This window comes from Geotrypetes seraphini, chromosome 8, assembly GCF_902459505.1.
Source record: "Geotrypetes seraphini chromosome 8, aGeoSer1.1, whole genome shotgun sequence".
Lineage (NCBI taxonomy): Eukaryota > Metazoa > Chordata > Amphibia > Gymnophiona > Dermophiidae > Geotrypetes > Geotrypetes seraphini.
In genome coordinates, this window is record NC_047091.1 from 40,139,348 (window position 1) to 40,165,958 (window position 26,611).

Below are 26,611 nucleotides of genomic sequence, written 5' to 3' on the forward strand. Positions count from 1 at the left end.
TATGACATGTTGAAAGTCTTCACTAAGCTTTCCACGTATTCCATTTGGGTGCATATTATGCTGTGGATCACACAGTGGTCTGGTGACTCATCCTCGAAAGTGACTTTCAGCAGGGTGAGCTTCCAGGGACAATGTCTGTTTGGCAAGAGTCTGGATGACCTCATGGCTAGTGTACAGGACCACAAGCCTATGTCTTTGCCTGTCAACAGGCCCTGAGCATTAAGGGGTTCAGGGCGGTCTCCTTTTCATGCCTTCAGATGTTCCCCTCAGTACTCAAGAGGCCTCCACTGGCAAACGTTCCTCTCAGTCTACCAAACCACAGTTCAGAGGTTCTCGGCACCAGCCATCCACAAGGAGCCGTCTGGTGGCGCCTGCAAAGCAGTAATTCGTTTGGTTGTGTCAGTGCCTGGGCGATCAATTTCCATAAGAGTTGCCTTGAACTGGCACAAGATCTAGAACAGTGGTTCCCAACCCTGTCCTGGAAGAACACCATGCCAATTGGGTTTTCAGGCTAGCCCTAATGAATATGCATGAAGCAAATTTGCATGCCTATCACTTCCATCATATGCAAATCTCTCTCATGCATATTCATTAGGGCTAGCCTGAAAACCCGATTGGCCTGGTGTTCCTCCAGGACAGGGTTGGGAATCACTGATCTAGAATACCTGAGGGTTCGTTTTCACATGAGTTGGAACCAGGTTCTCCTTCCCATATTGCATCAGGGACTTCCTGGCCGCCCCGGTTCTAACAGCCTGGCAAGATCTTCAGGTTCTGGAGATCATGGTGGCAATGATTGATGTGGTCTCTTGGGCCAGAGCCCATTTGTGCCCGATGTAGGATGCTCCGATTTTGCACAGGAGCCCGCAGCAGGATCAGTTTTGTGCTCCACTGCCCTGGATGACGGTGGCTCAGAGCAGTCTAGCCTGGTGGCTGCACCCTCTCTCCCGCTCCAGATTTTCAAGTGGGTAATTCTGACAGATGTCAGTCTCAAAGACTGGGGTGCAGTTTACATGACAGACCTGTTCAGTGCTGGTGGGCCCTCTCAGAGGAAAGTGGTCAATCAATTACCTGGAGTTGCGGGTGATTCAACTGGCGCTCTTCCACTTCGAGGGTTATCTCTGGCTTCAGGCTGTCCATGTCTTCTCAGACAACGCCACGATGGTGGCTTACATCAATCACCAGAGTGCCTCCCTGAACATGGCAACCCAGCTTCTCTTCCAGTGGGTGGAGTCACCTCTTAGTGGCACATGTGGCTGGAGTGTCCAGGCAGATTCTCTCAGTCATCTTTGGGCCCTGGGGAGTGGTCCCTGTTCCAAAGGGCATTTGACTGCATAGTTGAATGTTGGGGGTCACCCCATGTTCGATCTCGTGGCATCAGCAGCCAACAAGAAAGTGGTTCAGTTCTTCCGTCAACATCGTGAGGTTGGCAGCGAAGACCTGGATGCTCTGGTTCAACCTTGGCCACGGGAAGGTCTCCTGTATGTCTTCCCTCCATGGCCCATGATTGGGCATCTGTTGAGAAGGATAGATCCACAGAGGTCCAGTGGTCCAGTCATGCCCGATTGACCAAGGCACCCATACGCCAATCTTGTTCAGCTACAGCAGGAGCCCCCTGGGCTTTGGCTTCTGTGTCATCCTCGTTTCCTCATGCAGGGCCCAATTTTGCTGCAGGATCCAAACCACTTTGGGTGCTACAGCCTGGCTATTGAACACTTGGCCTTAGTTAGCAGGGGCTATTCTTCAGCCATTGTTGCTGCTCTCCTCTGCAGGAAGAAGTCCATGGTAGCTGCCTACACCAAGGCTTGGAGATGTTATTAGGCGTGGTGTGTCTAGAGGCACATAGATCCGTCTGTATCGTCAGTTCCCCAGATTCTGGAATTCTTTCATGATGTCTGGTAAATGACCTCACTGTGGCTTCTTTTAGAGTCCAGATTTCTGGTCTCTCTCGTCTCAGCCCTAATCCCAAAGGGCTCCTTGGCCTCTCTTCAGTCTGCAGGGTTTCTGAGCTTCAGGCTCTCTCCTGCTGGGATCCCTTTCTATGTATTACAGATTCCAGCATGGTGCTATGCACTGTTCCCTCCTTCTTTCTGAAAGTGGTCTCAGCATTCCACATTAACCAGGAGGTCTGTCTTCCTGCTTTCGCTTCCTCTGGTTTGAGGGAGCAGAACTGGATGTTGTGGTCCTTGGACGTGCGCATGATCCAGTTGTAGTATCTGGATGTTAAACAATTTTCGTTTCTGACCATCTTTTTGTTCTGTCGTGTCCTGCCCGCAAAGCTACCATTTCCAGATGGATCCAGATGGCCATTTCCTCTGCTTACATTGCAGCTGGAAAGAAGCCCACCCCTTGCAGTGAGGGTCCTTTCTACCAGAGGCACCTCGTCCTCTTGGGCAGTTGGTGATCTCTTTGGATGAGATCTGCAGGGCCGCTACACTCACCAAGTTTTATAAGATTGATGTGGTAGCCAAGCAGGATACTGCTTTTGGCAGCAGATTCATCAGTCCCGCCCTGACTCTCCGGGACAGCTTATTATATCCCACTAATCCAGGTATATAGAGTGGTATTATACAAGAACAAAAGATTAGGTTCTTACCTTTGCTAATCTTTCTTGCTAATCTTTCTTGTAAATCCACCTGCCCTGGGATTTGCCAATTGTCTGTCTTTACAAATACTGGTAAACTGGATTTCTGTTTTCTGACCAGCCATCAGAAGGAGTCCCTATATCAGGCATCCATTCTGACAGTGCAGGCTGTTTCTTTTTATAGCGCTGTTTTTTTGTCATTCTGGTTTCTGTTTAATGACCTCTTGCAATTTTTGCTGTTCTAAATTTTTTGTTTGAGCAGATTAGACTTATTTGTTGGAGTGCCCCATACCTCTCTCTCTCTTTTCACTTTGTCCTCTGCAGATGTTCCTGGCTACTTTGACACAAACTGGATTCCTGAAAGGTGGGGGGGGGGGGGCAGTCCTGAGGTTAAGAGGAAAGGGGCTCAAGACTCTGAATAATGAGGCTTCCTACAAGAATCATCACCTGTCTGCCTGGAGCAAGGGTGAAGGATGTGGCCAACAGGATCTCCAGTATCATAGACGGCGCAGGGGGAAGAGGACACTGTTGTGCTTATCCACGTGGAAACCAACGATATGAGCGGACAAAAGTATGACAGGGAAGAGATGAAGGGCCAGCTCCGCTCCCTCGAAAGAAAACTGAAGATCAGGGTGGTGAAGGTGGCTTTCTACGAGATCTTCCCAGTACCAAGAGCAGATGGAAAGAGACAAGGAGAATTGCAAGCGATCAATGCCTGGATGAGACGATGGTGCAAAGAGGAAGGCTTTGACTTCGTGCTCAACTGGACGGCATTCTGGGGAAAAAGCAAGTACTACAGAAAGGATGGACTACACCTCAACAAGAAAGGAGCAAGAGTATTGGCAGGCAACATGAAGAGGACCATCGAGAAGGCTTTAAACTAAAGGACAGGGGAAAGCAGACAGTCGACTACCAGTCGATAGCCCGGGCAACAGGATGCCCCGAAGAAGGAACTACGGAAAACTACTCAGACACGGGAGGGGATGACCACAAAGCAAATAAGGGAGACAACGCAGGAGCAGAAAAGGATACCGTGAAAGAAACAGTAGACTGCTAAGCTTAGAAAGTCCAAGAAGGTAACACAAAGGGAACTCAAATGTATGTATACAAATGCTAGAAGTCTGAGAAACAAAATGGGAGAATTAGAGACAATAGCAAGACACGATGAACTGGAAATTATTGGCATAACAGAAACATGGTGGAATGATGAAAACAAATGGGACACAGTACTACAGGGATACAAACTATACAGAAGAGATAGAGTAGGGCAGAAAGGTGGAGGTATTGCCCTATATGTTCAGGATGGAGTAGAAACTGTTAGAGGCTATGACGGAAAGGACAGATGGAGGAGACAGACTCAGAAATGATAGAGGAAATTAAACAAGAATGTAAGACAGGTAATGTAATAATCACAGGAGACTTCAATTTCCCGGGGATAGACTAGAACCTGGGAACCTCAAATTGCGGCAAGGAGGCCAAGTTCCTGGAAGCGCTAGGGGACTGCTTCCTGGAACAAATGGTGGGAGAGCCGACGAGAAGAAACGCCACCTTGGACTTGGTCCTAAATGGCATTACGGGACCGACAAAAGAAGTAGAAGTCACGGTCCCGCTGGGGACGAGCGATCACAACATGATCAACTTTAAACTTGACATCGAGAAAGGGAAACCAAAACCTTAACCACGACCTTAAACTTTAAAAAGGGAAGATACGATAGCATGAGAGCCATGGTGAAACAACGGCTCAAGAAAAAGCTGGACAAAGTTAAAACGGTAAATCAGGCATGGTCCCTATTGAAAAATACTATCGTGGAAGCACAAAATCTCTACATTCTGCAGATTTCCAAAGAAAGGAAAACTAAAGGCAAAGGAGAACTGGCATGGCATACTAGAGGTGAAGGAAGCCATAAAAGAAAAGGACTCCTTTAAAAAAAATGGAAACGCATGAAAACCACCGAAGCTTGGAACAAACACAAAGATGATCAGAAGAAATGTCACAAGGCGGTGAGGGATGCGAAAAAGGACTATGAAGAGAAAATAGTGCAAGAGGCCAAAAATTTCAAGCCCTTCTTTAGATATGTAAAAGGAAAAAAAAACCTGCAAAAAATGCGGTGGGACCGCTGGATGACCAGGAAAGAAAATGGTACATATCAAGGAAGACAAACAAATTGCAGACAGACTAAATTCCTTCTTTGTGTCTGTCTTTACGAAGAAGGGCACCGCAACAATACCAGAAGCAGTGAAAGAGTTCAAAGGAGTAATAGAGGACAGCCTCACCACAGTAGAAGTGGACTTGGACCAGATATACTACCAGATCGACAATCTTAAAAGCGACAAATAGGGGAGTGCATTGCTTACCTGCTTGGGACATAAGAGGAGATCCTGAACGCTGCCCCATGCTCCCGCAGCAGCGGTTGGCCTCGGAGGAGAACCGGGCAGGCATCGAGGAAGACGGACCCCTGATGTCACTGGATCCGTCTTTCCTGCTCGTGGATTTTCTTTAAATTCCAACGCTGTTGCGGCCACAGCCGCGCGCCACAGGGCGTACCCTAAGGGGCAGGTCCCGCCCCTTGGGAGCCCCTTGGAGCAACGAGGAGCCAGGGAGTGGGAGCTTAGGTCTATAACTTTATTCTGTTACCATGGGCAAAAGAAAAATTAAGCCTAAAAGCTCAACACCTGCTGTTTTGGGTCCTATGGATAGACATTTGACATTTTCAACAGAAATTACCTCACGACCTTTACCGGACATGAACTCTCCCATATCAGGAGCATCGTTGAGTTCCCTCGAAAGGACCCCCCCCCCCCCCTTCATCCAGTATCTTGTGGCAGCGGGAATATTATGCCCGCTTCTTCCACTGAAGTAGGGGTATCTTCTACTCAGATAAGTAAACTGGACTTTTCTGAAATACCTAAACCACTTGAACTTTCAGGTGTAGTAGAAGACCAACCAATAGCAGTGGAAAAACAAGATATTACCCTTAAGGATTTATGGTTAGGTATATCTAGAGTTGAAGGGTTTCTCAGAGAGTCATTGAAACAAACTGTGAGTTATTCACATTCAGTCTTTCAAAAGTTTGAGAATGTTGATTCCAATTTAAGCTTTTTGGATAAAAGATTAAATGTGGTTGAAACTCAAAGAAAGGCTGTCTCAGCATCTGCGGTTAAAGATTCTACGGTGTTACATACTAAAATAGAAATGTTGGAAAACATGCATAGAGCGAGGAATCTACGCTTGGTTAATTTCCCAGTGACTCATTTACTATCTCCTGAAATCTTGTTAAGGAAGTTTTTTAAAGAAATACTGGGATTACCCAATCCGGAGAATTTCCCAATCGATAATTGTTATTATATTCCGCAAAAGAAAATACAATCCCACCAGGAGGTGGACCACCTGATAGCAAGTGAAATAAATTTGACAGAGTTTTTGGAAGATACTCAGGATGTTATTCAGAGTAGGTCCACCATGGTATTAACATGCATGAGTGAGATAGATAAAATGTTAATTATGAAACTATTTTAAAAATAGGTTAACAACATTTTGTGGAGATTTAGTCAGAACTTTTCCTGATGTCTCAAGAGCTATACAATTAAGAAGGAAATAATTTTTGAAATTAAGAACAAGAGTCTTAGCTCTTGAGGCATCTTTTTACTTAAAATTTCCAGGCAAATGTCTTGTTAAATTACAATAATCAAACATAGTCGGGGCTGGATAAATTCCTCTTATATCCTCAATATTACCAACAAATAATGGAAGACCCTACTGAAGGTTTGGGAAGGAAGATACTGAAATTTTTGAATGACCATCTGGAGTCAGGGATGATAACAAGGAGAGAATACATGTTCCTGTTTGAGAAATATCCAAAGGTACCGAGGATCTCATTTATTCCTAAGATCCATAAGACACTGGAGAATCCACCGGGTAGGCCCATAGTGAACACTCGACATTCGATCTTGGAACCTTTATCCAAGGTTATAGATTATTTCTTAAGAGATGAAGTTCCTAAAATTAGATCTTACATTAGGGACTCTTCCCATTTCTTAAGTAAATTGACACAGATGGAGGTGGATATGTATGATAAATGGATGGTGACATTGGATGTCACATCTCTTTATACGAAAATTCCCCAAGGACAAGCTCTACAGATAATAAGGGAAACATTGCAAGGGAGAGAACCCCCCCCCCAAAAAAAAACGTATTTCTACGAACTTTTAATGAAACTGGCCCAATGGGTGATAGAGAATAATTATTTTCAGTACCATCAACAATTTTTCCAGCAGGTTCAAGGGGTCGCGATGGGGGCCACTTTGGCCCCCTTGGTGGCCTTTTTATATATGGCCAAATTTGAGGATACATTAATATGATTCTGTCTGGCAGTCCCAGATTATTTTTTGGGGCCGGTTTCTAGATGACATTTTTTTAATTTGGCAGGATACCAGGGAACGGTTGGATCAATTTTTTCAGTATTTAAATTCTGTAGATCCTAATATTAAATTTACTATGACATGCCATCAAACACAGATTGATTTCCTTGACATTACTATCACAGTACAACAAGGTAAAATCCACACCTCATTGTATAGAAAGCCAGTCACCCGTTTTGAAAGCTTCTACCCATATAAGTTACGGTTTAATCTACCTGTAGGACAATTTTTGCGGGTCCATAGGGTGTGCTCCTCTTTACAAGAATATAAGAACCAAGCTACTGTTTTATCGGATAGGTTAAGGAGGAGAGGTTACCCGGAACGTTCCATCAGGCAGGCATACCTGAGAGTGAGATTTGCCCAGAGGGAATTGCTTCTTACACAATTAGGGTCTACTCAGAATATTGCGAGTCAATGTTTGACATGTGTTTTATCATATTCTAGAGTGGCTAAACTGATGGTGGATCTTCTGAGGAAACATTGGTACATTGTACAGACACATAAATCTCTCCAAGAGTTCCCGAGGATAGCATACTCTAGAGGAGTGACACTTGGGCAAAAATGTAACTTTCAGAAGTATGGGGTTAGATTAAGAAAGGGCGGGGGTTGGCACAAGGCATGTGGTAAATGCCAGTGGTGCCCATCTACTATTGAAGGTGAACAGTGGGAGGTTCCAGGGAAAGATACTATATTGAAGTCTAGTACAGCTACGGATTGTAATACGGAGGATGTCATCTATGCGATAATCTGCCCTTGCGACCTGATATATATAGGTCGCACTAGTAGGAAGATACGAACTAGATTAACAGAGCATAAATCACGTATTATTAATAAAGTAGCTCTAGCCCCCCTAGTAGATCATTGGCTTCTGCACAATCACACAGTGGAGGAGATACGCTGGCGTGTCATTGATAAGGTCATTGGGCAGAATGGTGGGAAAGATCAGAAAAAATTGAATGAATGTGAACAACGCTATATTTTTACCCTTGATACAGTAGAACCTAGGTGCTTGAACTGTGAGATCGAATGGATGACTGATTGGCTGATTTTCGAGCGAATGGGACCCAGGGGGCGTGTATGTTCATCAAGTTGGTGGGAGGTATTTAAATCCGGGGAAGAAGGCCGCCGCCATCTTTCTGTTACAACTGAAGATAAGTGGAGTCGGATGACGGCAGCAACCTCGGTGATTCTGAGATATGAGATAATAGAGGTTGAGTTTGCATATAGGGGGGGTTAGTTGGACAGAAATGTTTGTGTTTACAACTTTCTTCTCTTTACACTTGTTTATTGTTTAGGGAGACCCTTGATACAGCTCTTTGTGAGCGAAACATGTCGGGTCAGACTCCCAGGTTTTTGGCTGATATGGAGCTAAGTATTTAAGCACTTTATATTTATATATTCATGCTCCGAGAGGCGTTTGGTAGCCATCGAACAGCTCGTTGCCCAAGCAAAGAAGATTCGCCAGACGATCTTGCAAATTGGGGGCCATGTCTACTATGCGAAGCCAGGCCAAATGACGCATAGCCACTGCAAAGGCCGTAACCCTAGAGGATAATTCAAAGGCATCATATGTGGCCTGAAGCATAAAGAGACGAATCTGAGAAAGTCTCCTGGAGCTGGCGGAACTCCAGCAGGCAGTGAGCAGCCACATCAGAATGGAAAGACGGCATGGTCTTAATGCAGTATTTGAAGTAGGATGTAAAGTTGAAGTTATAGTTGAGGATCCTGTTAGCCATCATCAAGTTCTGGTACAGACGAGGGCCAAACTTGTCCATGGTACGTCCCTCCCTGTCCGGGGGGACAGCAGCGTAGACCTTGCATTCATAAGATTTCTTTAAAGAAGATTCAACTAAGGACTGATGGGACAACTGCGCCTTCTCAAACACCTTGCAAGGGACCGTCTAATAGCGAAACTCCATTTTGGACGGGATAGCAGGAATGGCATAAGGAGTCTCCAGATTCCTGAAGAAAGTCTGTTTCAAGACCAGATTCCCTGGATGGATGAGGAAGATTCATCTCCGCCAAATATTCCGGGGTATATCTGGATTCAGACTGGAGATCCTGCTGAAGAGCAATACCCATGTCAAAGACGAACTTAGTAAAGGAGGAAGCCTTGGAAGAGGAAGGCCCCTCTGGAGGCAATCAGGATCTGGACCTCGGAGCAGCTGAGAAGGAAGGGGAAGCCTCCCTAGAATATTGAGCAGGCATATCCGTGTCCTGTAACAGGGACACCGAGGAGGTTCTACTATGCGACAGTGGAGTAGTCAAAGAGTGCCTATGCTTGAGCTGCCTCGAAGGAGAAGACCCCGGAGTCCAAGGAACGGAAAACCGCGCGGCAAGTCTCGGAGAGCCCATAGAGGAAGGAACCCTCCTGAACGGCCTCGTGGAGGGGGTCCTCGGCCTCGATTTGCCACGACTCCGACACCTAGGAGGTGTGGTAGACTGCCGAGATAGAGACCCATGCCCGGGCTGCACGGAGGCCTCGATGGACCTCGAGACTCGAGGCACTGGAGACCGTCTCCTCAGAGGAGGGGAGTCCTTCGGCCGCTCAGAAGGTAGGTGCCTCGAGGTCGAGGCAAGCTTAGAATGGTGCCTCAGTCGAGGCTTAACGGCCGGCAACTCAAGCCTGGAAGGATGAGAAGATGAGTCACTCGAGGACAACCGGCGAGGCTTGTCCCGAGGGGCCTCGGTAGGATGCTCAGGCTGGCTCACAGGGAGCAGGGTCGAGGCAAGGGTAAGCTGGGCCAAGAAGGACAAAATTTGCATGGTCAGGATAGCCTTTAGCATATCCTCAAACATGGGCACCGAGACCAATGAATCTGGTCGGACAGGTGCAGCAGTGCGCTCCAATAAGGGCGACCTCAAGGAAGAGTATTCCCTATCCTTGGAGGGAGGTCTCAGAGGTTGGCAGGACTGCACTCACTGCCTGTGTTGCCAGAGACTCCATGGAAGGGTTCTTCGGTAAGGAACCTGAAAGAGGAAGAGGAGACTTATCCAAGGACAGGGTCTTAACAGGCACGGCGAACAGGGCCCTAGAGGCCGGAGGCGACTTGATCGAGGTTGAGGCCCTTGAGGTCGCTGAAGTCGAGGTCTTGTCCTCTGGCTGCTCCATAGCACCGAAGAGCCCGCAGTTGGAGAGTGGCATAGCACTGGCAGGACTCGGTCCAGTGGTTAGAGCCCAGGCACTGAATGCACCAACGATGAGGGTCAGTAATAGAGATCACCCGACCGTACTGCGTGCACTTTTTAAACCTGGTGACAGGCCAGGACATAAGGAAAAAAGGCCTGCCGGCCGAACAAGGCCAGGCAGCCTGGCCGAACACCGGAATCCCCCGGGTTGAACAACGTAAGAAATTAAGTTTTGGGGTTTTTTTTTTGAAGATGCGTCGCACAGCGAGTAACTAATCAAAAACAATAAAGCAAGTCGTGGTGCAAGAAGGCACTTAGAAAATATACAGAGCTGAAAGACAGGGCTTCTTGGCTCCGTTGAAAACTAAGAACTGAGGCCACGTTGAGGAGACGTGCGCCCTGACTCGGGCGGGAAGGCACTCGCGCATGCGCTGTGAAGCACTCACAAACTTTGAAGATCTTCAAGCAACTTTGCTTGTGAGGCTGTCCACTACGGGGCTCCGTGGAGGACGTTACCCACATGTAGAGAATATGCTGCCTGCTTGTCCTGGGATAAATAATAAATACAACAGCAGATTATAGTTAAAAGTATACTGTATAGTCCTAAGCTTAAAATATATATTACAAAAATAAAAGAGTAAACAAAAAAAATTCACGAATTTCCAAATATCTAGTTAAATAAATGCAACTTAAGGACTTTTTAAAATTTAGACAAAAGTCAGGTTTTTAAGGGAAGGTCATTCCAATAATTAGGACCAACATAGCAGAAAACAGATTGGTGAGAAGAGGAAAGTCTCACTTCATAGAAGGGAGGGAGGATGAGAAGATTATTGGTCAACAGAATGAAGGGTATCATACTTTGAAAGATGTAAGGAATAATCATAAGAACATAAGAATTGCCGCTGCTGGGTCAGACCAGTGGTCCATCGTGCCCAGCAGTCCTCTCACGCGGCGGCCCCTAGGTCAAAGACCAGTGCCCTAACTGAGACCAGCCCTACCTACGTACATTCCAGTTCAGCAGGAACTTGTCTAACTTTGTCTTGAATCCCTGGAAGGTGTTTTCCCCTATAACAGCATCCGGAAGAGCGTTCCAGTTTTCCACCAGTCTCTGGGTGAAGAAGAACTGCCTTACGTTTGTACGGAATCTATCCCCTTTTAACTTTAGAGAGTGCCTTCTCGTTCGCCCTACCTTGGAGAGAGTGAACAACCTGTCTTTATCTACTAAGTCTATTCCCTTCAGTATCTTGAATGTTTCTATCATGTCCCCTCTGTCTCCTCTTTTCAAGGGAGAAGAGGCCCTGTTTCTCTAAACTCTCACTGTACGGCAACTCCTCCAGCCCCTTTATCATTTTAGTCGCTCTTCTCTGGACTCTTTCGAGTAGTACCATGGCTCGGTAACAGCAGCACGATAACCTTCTCCAATCTGTTCGTGACCCCCTTCTTAATCATTCCTAGCATTCTGTTCGGCCTTTTCACCGCCGCCCATTGCACGGACGGCTTCATCGACTTATTTACCAGTACTCCCAAATCTCTTTCCTGGGGGGTCTCTCCAAGTACGGCCCTGGACATCCTGTATTCATGTATAAGATTTTTGTTACAGGCATGCATCACCTTACACTTATCCATGTTGAACCTCTTGCCATGTCGTGGCCCATTTCTCGAACGTGTTTGTCACGTTGCAGATCTTCGCTATCCTCCTACGTCTTCACTACTCTGAATAACTTTGTATCGTCTGCAAATTTAATCACCACACTCATACCAATTTCCAGATCGTTTATAAATATGTTGAAGAGCACGGGCCAAAGCACTGAACCCTGCGGCACTCCACAGGTGACGCTTTTCCAGTCTGAGTATTGTCCCATTTACCCCCACTCTGTTTCCTATCTGCCAGCCAGTTTTTAATCCACGCGAGTTTCACCCTCGATTCCATGGCTCGCAATTTTTTGAAGTAGTTGTTCATGTGAAACCTTGTCGAATGCCTTCTGAAAATCCAGATATACAATGTCGACCGGGTCACCCTTGTCTATCTGCCTGTTTACTCCCTCGAAGAAGTGCAACAAATTTGTCAAGCAAGATCTTCCTTTGCAGAAGCCATGCTGGCTGGTCCTCATCAGATCGTGTCCGTCAAGGTGATCAAAGATGCGGTCCCTTTATCAGCACCTCTACCATCTTTCTCGGTACCGAGGTCAGACTCATCGGTCTATAGTTTCCCGGATCACCCCTTGAACCTTCCTTGAAGATCGGCATAACATTCGCCATCTTCCAGTCTTCTGGAATCCTTCCCGATTTTATCAACAAATTGGCTATTAGTTGAAGCAGTTCAGCTATATCCTTTCAGTTCCTTGATTACCCTCAGATGGATGCCATCCGGTCCCAGGGATTTATTATTTTTAAGCCCATCAATCTGCCTGCATACCTCTTCTAGACTGACCGTCAACCCTGTCAGTTTCCCTCATATAGCCCGTCGGCTTCCGGTATGTTGTATATATTCTCTTAGGTAAACAAATGCATAAAAATGTGTTCAGTTTGTCGGTGTTGGCTTTGTCCTCCTTTAGCACTCCCTTTACTCCATGGTCATTCAATGGCCCCACCGCTTCCTTCGCAGGTCGTTTCCCCTTAATATATCAAAAGAACAGCCTGAAGTTTTTTGCCGCCTTGGCTATTTTTTCCTCAGTCTCTTTGGCCCCTCTTACCACTTTATGGCACCTGCTTTGATGCTGTTTGTGCTTTTTTCATCCATTTTTGGCCTTTTCCATTCCTTAAATGAAGTCTTCTTGCCTCTGATCGCTTCCTTCACCGCTACAGTGAGCCACGCCGGTTCCGTTCTTTTTACTCTTGGATCTTTTGCTGATATACGGTATATAAAGATTTTGCGCCTTGGTGACTGGGTCCTTAAAAAGGGACCATGCTTGCTCTAGCGTCTTTACAGTGCTTATCCTCTTCTTAATCTTCTTCTCCACCATGGGTCTCATTCCTTCGTAATACCCTTTTTGCAAGTTCAGCACAATGGTCGCCGTTCTGGATCGATGTTTCACCCCTGTGTCCAGGTCGAAGCGTATCATATTGTGATCACTGGTTCCCAGCATCCCCTCTATTTCTACACCTTGTGCCGGTCCTCGTAGTGCATTTAGAATTAAGTCCAGAATTGCATTTCCTCTTGTATTTTCCTTAACAAGTTGTTCCAGGAAGCAATCGCCTATAGCATCCAGGAACTTGGTCTCCCTAACGCAGCCAGAGGTACCTAGGTTCCAGCCAGAATCAGAGTGACTTAACCAAGGTCTTGAAAAATAAGTCATGCAGAGTGAAAGCCAGTGTTCAGTTTTAAGAGAAGTAACCCTGTCAAATTTGTGAGCAGAGTGGATAAGTTTCATTGCAGTAGATTGTATAAGTTGAAGACATTTGAAAGAAGTTAAAGGAAGACCAACAAAGGGGAGTTACAATAGTCAATCTGATAAATTACCAAAGCATGATGGGAGACATCTGGGGTTGATTCGTGAAAGTGACTTACAATATAATCACAAATCTCAAAATTCTCCTCACTTCTAAATCTTCTGTGGTCATCTTTGTATGATTTCAATACAAATACATGTTAATTGTGATTCATATGTTGCTTTTTATATGACTTTATAAGAATGGAAAGATGAAAATTCAGCGTTTTCATGTTTTTTAAACAGATAAATTGCAAAATTTGACTATCCTGGTCACAAAAGCAATATTTATGGAAATAACGGATGTTTTCTATACTTCAGGCATGAGCAATTAGGAAATTACACTTACTGCCCAGGACCAAAAATTGTCAGTGTAATTTTACATTGATTTGGGTTTTGCTACTGTAAACATAAAAAGTATCCTAGTGAAAATTAAAAGCTTACCGTTTCAGTACATCCACTTCTGGTGGTAAAAAGTCTAACTGCCTAAAGGTTAAAATATAGTAGCACAACAAACTGGAAGAAAACCAACAACACTGAATTCTAGAAGATAATCGCATCTCCATCTACGGCCTTAACTGCTCTCAATAGCACCCCAAACCACCACCTCCAGCCAGAATGAACATTGGTGCTAAAATAAGAGGTTAAGAAGGTCTCTCACCATTTGATGTCATCATTATGGCCCAAGTAGTGACGCTGGTGTTCCTCTTCCACATTATAAAGTACCGCCACTGAGGCAATGAAATACACTATCTCCCCTGTGGGCAGAAGATACAAATTGGAGCGGCAATCACGCCCACGGTAGCCATAGCTGGAGGCAAGAAGTCATGGAATAGCAGTTTGAGTGGATATAATCACCTGCCCCATTACAGATATAGAGTATACCAAACCAGTGGTGCACTCATGTTGAAGTCATAATCATGATACAGTATCAAAAAGGGTAACACAATGAAGTCTACAGAGGTGAATAAAGTAAAATGAGATTTATCCAATATGTAAACAGCCACATTGGTGCTTCTTACAAGCCCATTTGATCTGCATATGATAAACAGATAAATAGGCAAAGACTGAAGAATCACCTAAAAGGAAAGTGAATTGCATAACAAGAATCTAATGACAATATAAAAAGTTGGGAAACAGGATGGGAAAGCCACTAGCCCAGGCAAGCAACAAAAGTCCCAAAGCCCAGAAAAGATGCTACAAAATCCATGTTTTTTTACCCAACCTTGAATTTAAGGCTGAGAAAGCACATTTACTTACCGTAACAGGTGTTATCCAGGGACAGCAGGCAGCTATTCTCACATATGGATGACGTCATCGACGGAGCCCGGATGCGGACACCTCACAAGCAGACTTGCTTGAAGAAACTCAAAGTTTCGAGTTGCCCGCACCATGCATGCGCAAGTGCCTTCCCGCCCAGCACAGGGCACGTCTCAGTTCAGATAGCTAGCAGAGAAGCCAACCAGGGGAGGTGGGTGGGTTGTGAGAATAGCTGCCTGCTGTCCCTGGATAACACCTGTTACAGTAAGTAACTGTGCTTTATCCCAGGACAAGCAGGCAGGTATTCTCACATATGGGTGACCTCCAAGCTAATCAGAATGGGATGGTGGAGTGTTGGCAATTTAGGAGAATAAATTTTGTAATACTGTTTGGACAAACTGTCCATCCCGTCTGGAGAAAGTATCCAGACAATAGTGAGAAGTGAAGGTATGAATCGAGGACCAAGTAGCAGCCTTGCAAATTTCCTCAATAGGTAAAGATCTGAGGAAAGCTACCGAAGCTGCCATAGCTCTGACTTTATGGGCTGTGACTTTACTGTGAAGGGGTAATCCAGCCTGGGCATGGCAGAAAGAGATGCAAGCCGCCATCCAATTGGAGATGGTACACTTAGAAATAGGATGTCCCAACTTATTTGGGTCGAAGGAAACAAAAAGTTCTGTGTGGTTTGGTGTGTTCCAAGTAAAAGGCCAAAGCACGTTTACAAAAAGACAGGAAGTACGATGGATTGGTTGAGATGAACTTCTTTTTTTTTTTTTTTTAGTTCAGAAATTTTATTGAGTTTTATAATATAAGAACAGCATCAACATTAGAAGTACTCCTAAAAAGGAGACACAAAAAGATAACAAGTACAAACACCGGTCAGTACAGTACAATCAACTGCGAGTTACAGGGCTTTATGCATATGCGTAACAAACAAAAGAGAATGTCAAGAGTCCAGGGTCCAGGTATTGGGAAAAGAAAGAATCAAAAATTGCATGTGATAAATATCTAAAAGCAATATGGGAAGAGCTATAGAAATTCGTAAATAGCATAGAAGTATTAATCATGTAGTTCATATGCAATAAATAATGTACAAATATAGAAGGAAAATTCAAAGGTCAGATGTACAATAATCGAGAAATAAAGACCAAATTTTGTTACAAGTGGATAGCGAGTTATGACGTTCTGCTATGTGGCGTTCATATCTAACATGCAGACACATAGAATTCCACCAGTGAGTCACATGTAGCTTCGAGGAATCTTTCCAGTTCTGGAGGATAAGTTTGAGAGCAATAAACAGCATCAATATAAGCAGTCTATCCTGATATATAGGTAATGGGGAGGACAGTGCAAAAGAGCCTGTAAGCAGGATATCATACGTAAAAGGGTCACTGATATGAAAAATCTTTTGGATATTGGACCAAACCACAGACCAAAAAGATGACACATGGGGACAAGTAAAGAGCATGTGTTGAAGAGAGCCATCTCGTGATTGACAGGTCCAGCAGCATCCATCTGGAGATCGGTTAATTTTAGCAGTTTTGTTGGGGGTCCAAAGTGCACGATGATATAAGAATATGGCCGTTTGTAGATGTGAAGCCAATCGTAAAGATTTTAAGTGACTAAATTTACCACACGTTCCAGGCACAGCACGTCACAAGTTTTCCTGAGTTCCTTTTGCCCCACATCAAGCAATCGTGGTGCTTTTGCCCCCTATCTCGGATTAAGCAGGCTCCACAATCTTCTTCCTTCATTCCTTGCAGACATTTATTTAGAATGCAGTATACAGCTACCTTTATAACTGATTAAGTTCTGGTGGTGTTTTGGAAAGTCGTATGCTAGTCCACCAACCATAATTACAAGTATCTTCAGGTTTATGTTCAATCACCGCTGGCTCTCTTTGAAATGAGCAGAATAAACACAAACAGGATAGATTTATCATCGGCATGTACACCTTGTCCGCAGGTTTCAGTGATCGCGAAGAGCCACCACTTTCCTACAAAAAAAACAGAAAATAAAAATTTTCCTTTTTAAAACACACAAACACATTCAGCTTCATAAACCCCTCAACACCGACCTCTGTCAATGAACAGTGTGTGTGTGTGTGTGTGTGTCTCTCTCTCTCTCACCGTGGAAGATCCAGGCTTTTCCAACATGTCTGTCGCTTCGGCATCTGCTGCGGCTTCATAAAGCTCTATATCCGAAGTATTATCCTCTGGTAGTTCAAAACCTGCATCTTCATTTTCTGTGTCCGAATCATATAGCTTTTGGGCGACTGGAAACTCCTGTATTTCAGAACCTGTTAATTCGTGTGTATGCTCCCCGATATCTGCCATTGCATCAATCGGTTTTTCAGCCGGTGGGTAACCCTCTTTCTCTGCATTACAGTCTTTAAGAAAGTTACGAGACCTCTTGGTAGGCCTTTTTTCAGTTACCTGTGTGTTAAAGGGGTCCATGTTTTCTTTGGTCTGATTCGTACAGTTTTTCTGTCATCGGGTAACCCTCTTTTTCTACATCACGATCTTTAAGAAAGTAACTCAATCTACGTACCTTCGTGGCAGTCATTTTGTTTGACGGTTTGAGAACTTTTATTTCTGATGTTAATAGCTGTTTGTTAAAGAGCTAAGGCATACATCACTATGACAACACCAGGGGGCCGGGATGTGTTCAGACAGTTGTTTTTTTTTTCATGTTTAAACATCCCTGGCTTTATCAGACCACCACGTCCATTTCACGAGACAAATTTTGTTTTTACTTCCTCCTTTTACCTTTAGAACCTTTTCGGTACAGTATATTCTGTCCTGTACCAGCTTGACTTTTAGTAATTCTTCAGGATAAAAAGAACCTTGTATAGCTTCGCTATCGTAATCCTGTATCTTGTATGTTGTTCTCTGACCCCTATTTAAAACATCTTTTATTATAAATATCTCATCCGTCCATGTTTGCTCGTAACCTTTCTCAAATTTTCCTTTAACTTTTGACAGCCTCACATGGTCTCCTTTCTTTAAGAGATCCTTGATGTTACTGCCGCAGACTGTTTTCCAAATCTGCAAAGAGTTTGAGGGTGTCACATCTACAGGCCTCGCCAGTATCATTCTGTGAAAACTATAATTATAGCTGTGCATAGCCTGCAGCATGTCTTTATAAGTAAAGGGGGTTGTGAGATAGCACCATATTTCGGATTTTAAAGTCCTGTTAAATCTTTCCACTACAGCTGCTTTAACATCATTATGGGTCACAAAAAGGCTAACACCTTTTTGTTTTAATAAATTCTTCAGAGACTTATTTAAAAATTCTTTACCCTTGTCTGTTTGAAGTTTTTCAGGTGTACGCCCTAAATTAAATATTGTTTCAAAGGTTATGGTAACTTCATGACCAGATTTTGTTTTTAAACTCACGGCCCATGCATATTTTGACAGGATATCTATTACCGTTAAGATGTATTTGTAACCGCTGTTATAACAGCTAAGTCACTTTTGCCACTGGCTGTCAACTTCAGACACCATTGTTTTATTTCTTTTAAAATGGATTCTAGCAGGTTTGTGTAAAATTGTATGTGTGTTTTGACTTCGGACTGTAATATCGCTCTTTTTAGCCGCTTGAAGTAGAGGGTTAATGCCTCCATAGCTTCCTGCCGCGTATGGATCATAATAAATTTGCTTCAATAAAGATTCTTTCATGTTCCATTCAGCTCTGACAGCTTAGCTCTAAATAAAAAAATAGGTCTTAAAACTCTGCCTTTTTAATAGAGGACAATAGGAACAGGCTTTTTTTAGATTGTTAAGACAACAGCAGGAGGCCAGGACATGTTCAAACAGGTTTAAACACACCTCCAACTCTCCCCCTTGGCTTTATCAGGGGGATGCAAGGGGCTTATCAACTGTTACCATGATAATAGGGGAGTTGGCCCATTAACCATTAACTCAGAATTTCTACTGAAAGTGTGTTAAAACCAGAAAAGAAAAAAATGCAGCCTTTTCTCAGTTGTTTCTGCACTGGTCTGTTTTAAAAAAAACCAGGAAAGATTTGTGAATGTCTTGTTTTGTGATCTGCCTGTGCATGAGCTCTTAAAACCTGTCTTTTAACTAAAAAACTGTTAAAATAAAGACACTTCTTTTTCTGGCCACATCATTTCTGGGGGTTTTGCCTAAGTCGGTTTCCGGTAACATCATCAGAAAATGCATTTCCGGCACTTCATTTACCCTATTTCCGCCTACGTCATCAGAATGTGCACTTCCGGTAGGGCAGGAATTCCCATTTCCGGTGATGTCATCAGAAAGTGCATTTCCGGGGGTGGGGCATGAGGGGCAGGGCCATGTGTGGGGGCAGGGAATGGGCGGGGCTACTACCATTCATTCCTATGGGAGGGGTGGGGCATGGGTGGGAGGGGTGTGGTGTGGATGGGACCTGGACAGGGCTATGAGAAAAGTTGGTGTGGCGTGGGCGGACATAGGTAAACATGGGTGTGGAGTGGGCGGGGCATGGTGGGGTTTGGGTAAAAGTGGGCGGGTTTTGGGCGGAGAGTGGGCGTGGTATGGCGGAGAGTGGGCATGGCTTAACCTGGAAGTGAACGCTGATTGGTCGATCCTTATCTCTGACAGCTGTCAATCATTTTGACATGAGGTGTACCCATTATACTACTGACCTGGGAGTCTTAGACACTTTAATCACCACCGGCAGAACCGACTGCTGAGCTATCTGACCTGAGGAAATGGGGGAAGATACAGCAGATGACGTCAAAGCAAGAGCCGCTGCAAACGACGAAGGTCTGAAGTAGTAGACGCAGAAGGAGCCTTGGTGGGAGTCGAGGCCGAAGATGCCTTCGAAGCCTAGGAATCCGTAGAAGACTCCATTCGAAGAGCTTGTCCACCAAAATGCAACGACGCTTAAAAGCACGATACTAAGTGTTTGGCAAGGCAGGCACGACCTAGTATGATGTTTCGGCCTAAGGCACTTGAGGCAGTGTCTGAGGGTCCGTAAGAGATCGCACGCTGACACTTGCTACACCTCTTGAAGCCCGTGGCAGGCCGTGACATAGAAGTAAAAATAGCCGCCGCAAAATCGAAGCCCTCGGGCTGCGGCTGAGCGGTCTGTCCCGGAAAATGAATGGAAGAAGAATTTTTTTTTTTTAAACTAAAATAAAAGGAATAAACTAAAAACAGCAATTCGTGAGGAAAAAAACAGAAACCGCGGTTGAGAGAAGGCACAAAGGAACGAAGTTAAACGCAGAGAGTCAAAGATGGACTTCTCGGCTCCGTGGAGAACTGAGACACGCCCTGTGCTGGGCGGGAAGGCACTCGCGCATGCGCGGTGCGGGCAACTTGAAACTTCGAGTTTCTTCAAGCAAGTCTGATTGTGAGGTGTCCGCATCCGGGCTCCATCGATGACGTCACCCATATGTGAGAATACCTGCCTGCTTGTCCTGGGATAATGTCATGACTAGGAGAAATCCTTATGCGGACAAGTTGAGAGATGTGTAATACAAAAATAAAAAAGCAAGCTAGTCCTACTTCTGTGTGTATAGCAATGGCAGGAGATATGTTTCTAGTGACTCCTGCAGGGGATCATCATGTAAAATTGTCATGCCAATAAAGTTATTGGAATACAGAAAGGATACACCCAGTCCAGCTTCAGCCTCTGCTGGGGAAGTTCTGCCTTCACTTCCAGGCTGTAGGAAGCCACTAGAGAATCAGGAACATACATTGTCACTGGCCGACCACGCAAGAACATCTTCACATAGCCATCCTCTGGTATCAAAAAGGCAGAGAGAAAGACAAAATGGAGAGACCTGCTTTAATTGTCCTTCCACCTATAACAGCAGCTCTCAAATCCAGTACCAAGCCCCCCCCCCCCCCCCCTTTACTCTGCACTAGGCCTCTTTTAGGGTATCTATTTGACTATTCATGATGAAGTCAGAGCATGCCTGGGACAGATACTAAGAACAGACAGGGAAATTTTGTCCAACAAGGCTAACTACAAGCACCTTACTAGTCAACAGTTATGTTATTATGTTAAGACCCACATTAACCTGACTTGAAAGTGTTGGGTTGGGAACACTGTTTTGAGAAAATGACAGCAGGTCCTTCATAATGAAGAGCAAAAGGTTAAAACTAGTATCCTGCCCATTTAACTTGACCCTGGAAGTGGAAAAGTGGGACTGTAAAGGTTAAGTTGTGGCCTTTCCTGTGCAATCTCCCTATGTTAAGCTTTGTCTCTGGTAAAATGGTCACTCTCTCAAATGCCACATATCCCTGAATATAAACTTTTCTATGCCAGTTCTTTAAAGTATAACTATATAACTATATGCTTCCAATACCAGATTCATTTCTGTTGCAAAACAAAGCTAAGTCCTATTTCTTATGGTATGGTAACTTTACGCTTACCTGGTTCTGCTCAATAGTTTACCAAGCTTCTGAATTGCTAATTCGCTCCAGATTGGCCCCTCATTCCATTGCATGGGAAATACTAACCAAGTTGTTACAAATTTTTAAAATTTGTTTTAGTTCAGTTTGACATTTAAATGTAATCTATAATAATAAAATGCTAGCTGCGCATGCGCACTCTCACTGCGTGTTCCCCGAGATCTGATCTGTCGCGCTGTGCCCACGGTGAGAGTGCGCATGCGAGTTTACTACGTCACCAGGACTGCAGCCAGCCGCTGATCACCTCCACAAGCCGGGACCGCAGCCAGACGCCGCGACACGGTTGAAGAACAGCAGCAGCCTCCGAAGCTCCTCACCAGCCTGTCCCGCCCCCCCGAGAAGGGCTGAAAAGCTGGCCTCGCGCACTCTGCAACCAACTGCCGCTTGCCTCCGCCTGCCAGGGTGATGCGCAGGCGCAGGGGCTCCCGCAATGTCCGGAAATTGCGATAGCAGGGGGAGCAGGAAGAGGTGCTGATAAAGAGGGGGAGAAAAAAGGAAGGGAGGCCTACCGTATTTTCTCGCATATAACGCGCGCGTTATACGTGGTTTTTACATACCGCGCATACCCTTGCACGTTATATGCGTGAGCGCGTTGTAAAATTTTTTTTTACATAGTTCCCCCCCCCCGACGTCCGATTCACCCCCCCCTTCCCGCAGGACCGCTCGCACCCCCACCCCGAAGGACCGCTCGCACCCCCACCCCGAAGGACCGCTCGCACGCACCCGCACCCCGAAGGACCGCTCGCACGCACCCGCACCCCCACCCTGAAGGACCCCCCCATCATGTAGAAGACATCCTACCGGTGTCCTGCTGCTTCCTCTTGGCGGTCCCGACACCCGACACGATCGGGGCTAGAGGGAGCTCAAGCCCTCTTGCCCCAGCCAACCACGGCACCCCCGACACGATCAGGGCAAGAGGGAGCTCAAGCCCTCTTGCCCCCCCCCCCCCGACTCCCCAACTCCCCGACAATATCGGGCCAGGAGGGAGCCCAAACCCTCCTGGCCATGGCGACCCCCTACCCCCACCCCGCACTACATTACGGGCAGGAGGGATCCCAGGCCCTCCTGCCCTCGACGCAAACCCCCCTCCCCCCAACGACCGCCCCCCTCCCCAAGAACCTCCGAACGCCCACCCAGCCGACCCGCGACCCGCCTGGCCGACCCCCACAACACCCCCACCCCCCTTCCCCGTACCTTTGTGTAGTTGGCCGGACAGATGGGAGTCAAACTCGCTTGTCTGGCAGGCAGCCAACGACGGAATGAGGCCGGATTGGCCCATCCATCCCAAAGCTCCGCCTCATTCCGTCGTTGGCTGCCTGCCGGACAGGCGGGTTTGGCTCCCGTCTGTCCGGCCAACTACACAAAGGTACGGGGAAGGGGGGTGGGGGTCGGCCAGGGGGGTCGCGGGTCAGCTGGGGGGGCGGTCGGAGGTTCTTGGGGAGGCGGTCGTTGGGGGGAGGGGGGTTTGCGTCGAGGGCAGGAGGGCCTGGGATCCCTCCTGCCAGTAACGTAGTGCGGGGTGGGGGTAGGGGGTCACCGTGGCCAGGAGGGTTTGGGCTCCCTCCTGGCCCGAACAACTAGCGGGGGGGGGGGGTCGCCAGGGCCAGGAGGACTTGGGCTCCCTCCTGGCCCGATATTGTCGGGGAGTTGGGGAGTCGGCGGGGCAAGAGGGCTTGGGCTCCCTTTTGCCCCGATCGTGTTGGGGGTGCCGCGGTTGTCTGGGGCAAGAGGGCTTGAGCTCCCTCTTGCCCCGATCGTGTCGGGGAGTCGGGACCGCCAAGAGGAAGCAGCAGGACACCGGTAGGAGCTTCTACATGATGGGGGGGGGGGTCGGGAGGCTGTGGGGGTGCGAGCGGTCCTTCAGGGTGGGGGTGCGGGTGGGAGTGCGTGGGAGCGGTCCTTCGGGGTGGGGGTGCAAGCGGTTCTGCGGGGGGGGGGGGTGAATCGGACGTCGGGGGGCATCAGGCTTTCAGGGTGGGGACAGGACTTCAAGGGGGAGAGGAGAGTCGGGGCGGGCGAAAGGAGAGTCGGGCAGCATGCGCGGTATACGGGTGTGCGCGGTATATAAAAATTTCTGTACATAAATTTGTGGTTTTCGCGCGCTATACCCGTGTGCGCGTTTTACACATGAAAATACGGTACTGCTGGACAGGGGGAGCACAGAAAGCGGCTAAGGAGACAGAGAGAGAAAGAAATAAAGACACACACACACACATATTCTAGCACCCGTTAATGTAACGGGCTATAAAGCTAGTATAAAAATAAAACCAGTAATACAGAACAGTTCTAAAAATGGGAAAATACTGAAAAAAATATGAATAGTTCTCAGAAAATGTCTCAATTAAATAAGAACATACTGTAAATTAAATAGTCTTGAGAGGGAGTTGTGTAAAGATTCTTCATAAGGTCACAAGTTTTTCATATATATTTTTTTCAATAGGCTTTAGCACAAATTTGAAGGTTAAATTGTATTCCACCAAAAAGTTACTTTTAAATTTGTGAAATCTTTCCAGTTGTATGGTATTGTTTAGATGGCAAGTGATATCAAAATACTTGAAAGCAGGTAGAGATTCATTTAGCTATAGAGATGGAACAATCATTGCTATACGAAAGGACATGGGAGGAGTTGATCCTGAAGGGCATGGTCCAGGAAGTATAAACCTGAGGCTTGTAGTTAAGTAGGCCCAGAGGGAAGCAGTGTTGCTCCACTGCATGTGCTTCTACCACAGGCAGCAGAATGCTGCTTTATTTGGAGGGGCCCAGGAACTCAGCCCTAGCACACGACCTCTCAGCAGCTCCCGAGACCCCCACCCACCTACTCCCAGCGCTTTTGTTTTAAATCTTCAGCAGCCACCGTGCAGCATATACAAGCAGGCCTGCCCCCAGAAGTAGATTGAAGGGTTCCAGGACAGGCCTGGTGTTTTGATGCTGCATGGTAGCTGCCTGAAGATTTAAAACATAACAGCGGGAGAAGGGTGGGCATGAGGGCTAAAGCTAGCAACTGAAATTTTTGGGTCTACCATGGTCCCTGTGGCCTCCCCCATTCCAACGCCTAATGGCTCCTACCACTTATATGTGACCTGCAACTGCTACAGTTAGCTAGGTCAAGTTTATAGTTAAGACTTCCTATACTACCCATAAATGATACACAGAGCTGAGCGGTTTACAATGTAAAATCAAAGAAATAAGAAAAGAACTTCAATGAGATAGAACAGAGCACAAATCATATACTCATCATAACAAAAAGATGACAGGAGTATGCAGACATTGAGCAAGGAAATGCATCAATAGAATTGTAAAATGGGATATTCCTAACGTGAGCATTTATTTTCTTCATCAAAAAGGGACATCTATTAATTGTCAGTCCCGCCCCCCAATCCCACCCCCAATTTCTTCCATTCATTTTTCATGGACACATAATATCTTATTAATTCATAATGGTAACAATAAAATTTTAAAACACCACAAAGCACATTATACGCAGAAAAAATGTTAATCATTTATATAGGGGGAGGGTTTCAAAGATGTCACTAAATTGTAAATAAATTAATTTTTCCTACCTTTGTTGTTTGATGATTTCATGAGTCTCTGGTTGCGTTTCCTTCCGACTGTGCATCCTTTCTTTCATTTCTTTCTTTCTGCACTCAGGCCCAACAATTGTCCCTTTCTATCCCCTCCCTACTTCCTTCCTATGTCCTTAGTGCCCCCAGTGCCTCATTCCTATGTCCTTAGTGCCCCTTTCTATAGCCTTAGTGCCCCCAGTGCCTCTGTACCATGTCTCTAGTGCCTCCTTCCCATGTTCTTAGTGCCCTCAGTGCCTCCTTCCCATGTCCTTAGTGCCGCCGCCTGCCAGCCTCCTTCCACTGCCAATTCAAACCCCCATCCGCCCGCCACCACTCCACCTTCTTCTTGCCGCGGTGGGTTGGGACAACGGGACTGTCAGTCCAATAACAGGACGGTCCCGTTGAAAACGTAACGTATGGTCACTTTAGATCAGGGGTCTCAAAGTCCCTCCTTGAGGGCCGCAATCCAGTCGGGTTTTCAGGATTTCCCCAATGAATGTGCATTGAAAGCAGTGCATGCACATAGATGTCATGCATATTCATTGGGGAAATCTTAAAAACCCGACTGGATTGCGGCCCTCAAGGAGGGACTTTGAGATCCCTGCTTTAGATATACCGGTAATCTGTCACGCTCCAACAACATTAGATTGATTAACTTCCCTAGAAGTGCTGTGTATTCTCTTAGGGAAATGTTAGAAAGATTTATGATGGAGGTTTTGGAGATTACTGAGGAACAATTGCCTCCTTTATCCCAGGTTTACTATTTACCAGCAAAACCACAAATTCAGTAGCAAAGAATTGCTCTTCATTTAAATGTAACAGAATTGCTTGAGCTGTCAGATAGTGAAACTATTACACCTGCTACATTTTTACTGACAGTAGTAATGGCACCAGATAAAAATTGGCTTACGAAAAAGTTTCTTTAAGCAGAAGCCTTTTTTAGGTTTAAAAGTTCAAATGTATCCGGATTTGGCCAGGGATACCCAAAAACGCAGGAAAGAATTTTTGTTGTTGAAACCGGGGGTTCTTGCCTTAGGGGCAACATTTTACTTATGTCACCTTTGTAAATGTGTGGTGCGATATTCTTCACAAAAGTATGTATATTTTTTGAACCTGCTCAATTGACAACTTGCGACTGGAGAAGGAAAAAGATAAGATCTAAAAGCCTAATATAGAGATAGTAATGAGGTGAATATGTCAACTTGATCTCAGCCAAGTCAGCCATTTGAATTCTTTATTAATTTTTCTTGATTCCGTTAAGTTTAATCTTGGAACCTATTAATTGAGGACTAGAGCTAGATTAAGCATTTATTGTTTCTTCATATATTATTTTTGTTTAAAGTATTACCTTATGCTTAAAGCTTTCTGTACAAGTTTATGCTTGATTGTTTTAATATAAAAATGATAAAATAATAAAAAAATTTAAATGCTAAAAACCTGCTCATAGAGCTAAGTTTTAATTGAAGTTTTAAATTTCTCTAGATCAGTGGTCTCAAACTTGTGGCCCGGGGGCCATATGCGGCATATGAGGCCCTCGGCATGTTAACATTGTTCTGGAACACTGCCCGCCTCACTGCTGTAACCTCATGCAAGCACTTTCCTGTTCTGGAACGCTGCCCGTCTCACTACTGTAACCTCATGAAAGCACTTTCCTGCGTCTGTACATGATTGTCCTCTCCACTCCACCTAACAATCGCACGAAAGTGCTTGCATGAGGTTACAGCTGTGAGGTGGGCAACGTTCCAGAACGTACCAGAATGTAAGATAACTACTGGAGGCAGTACAGCTTGTGCATGTGTATGTAATCTC

The 26,611-nt window shown here is 45.7% G+C and overlaps 1 protein-coding gene across 2 annotated transcripts in view; it reads right to left on the reverse strand.

The window, feature by feature from the left end:
• Positions 1-26,611, reverse strand: part of EML2 (EMAP like 2) — a 209,793-nt gene that overhangs the window by 162,060 nt on the left and 21,122 nt on the right. Inside the window, exons 3-4 of one of the 2 annotated variants that reach the window (XM_033954399.1) lie at positions 20,435-20,564; positions 14,219-14,368 (exon numbers count right to left, since the gene is read on the reverse strand). In XM_033954399.1, the coding sequence (XP_033810290.1) occupies positions 14,219-14,368; positions 20,435-20,564 (280 nt within the window). Of the gene's footprint in view, positions 1-4,936; positions 5,359-14,218; positions 14,369-20,434; positions 20,565-26,611 lie in introns of those variants that run through there. The other variant, XM_033954400.1, reaches the window with a different exon arrangement.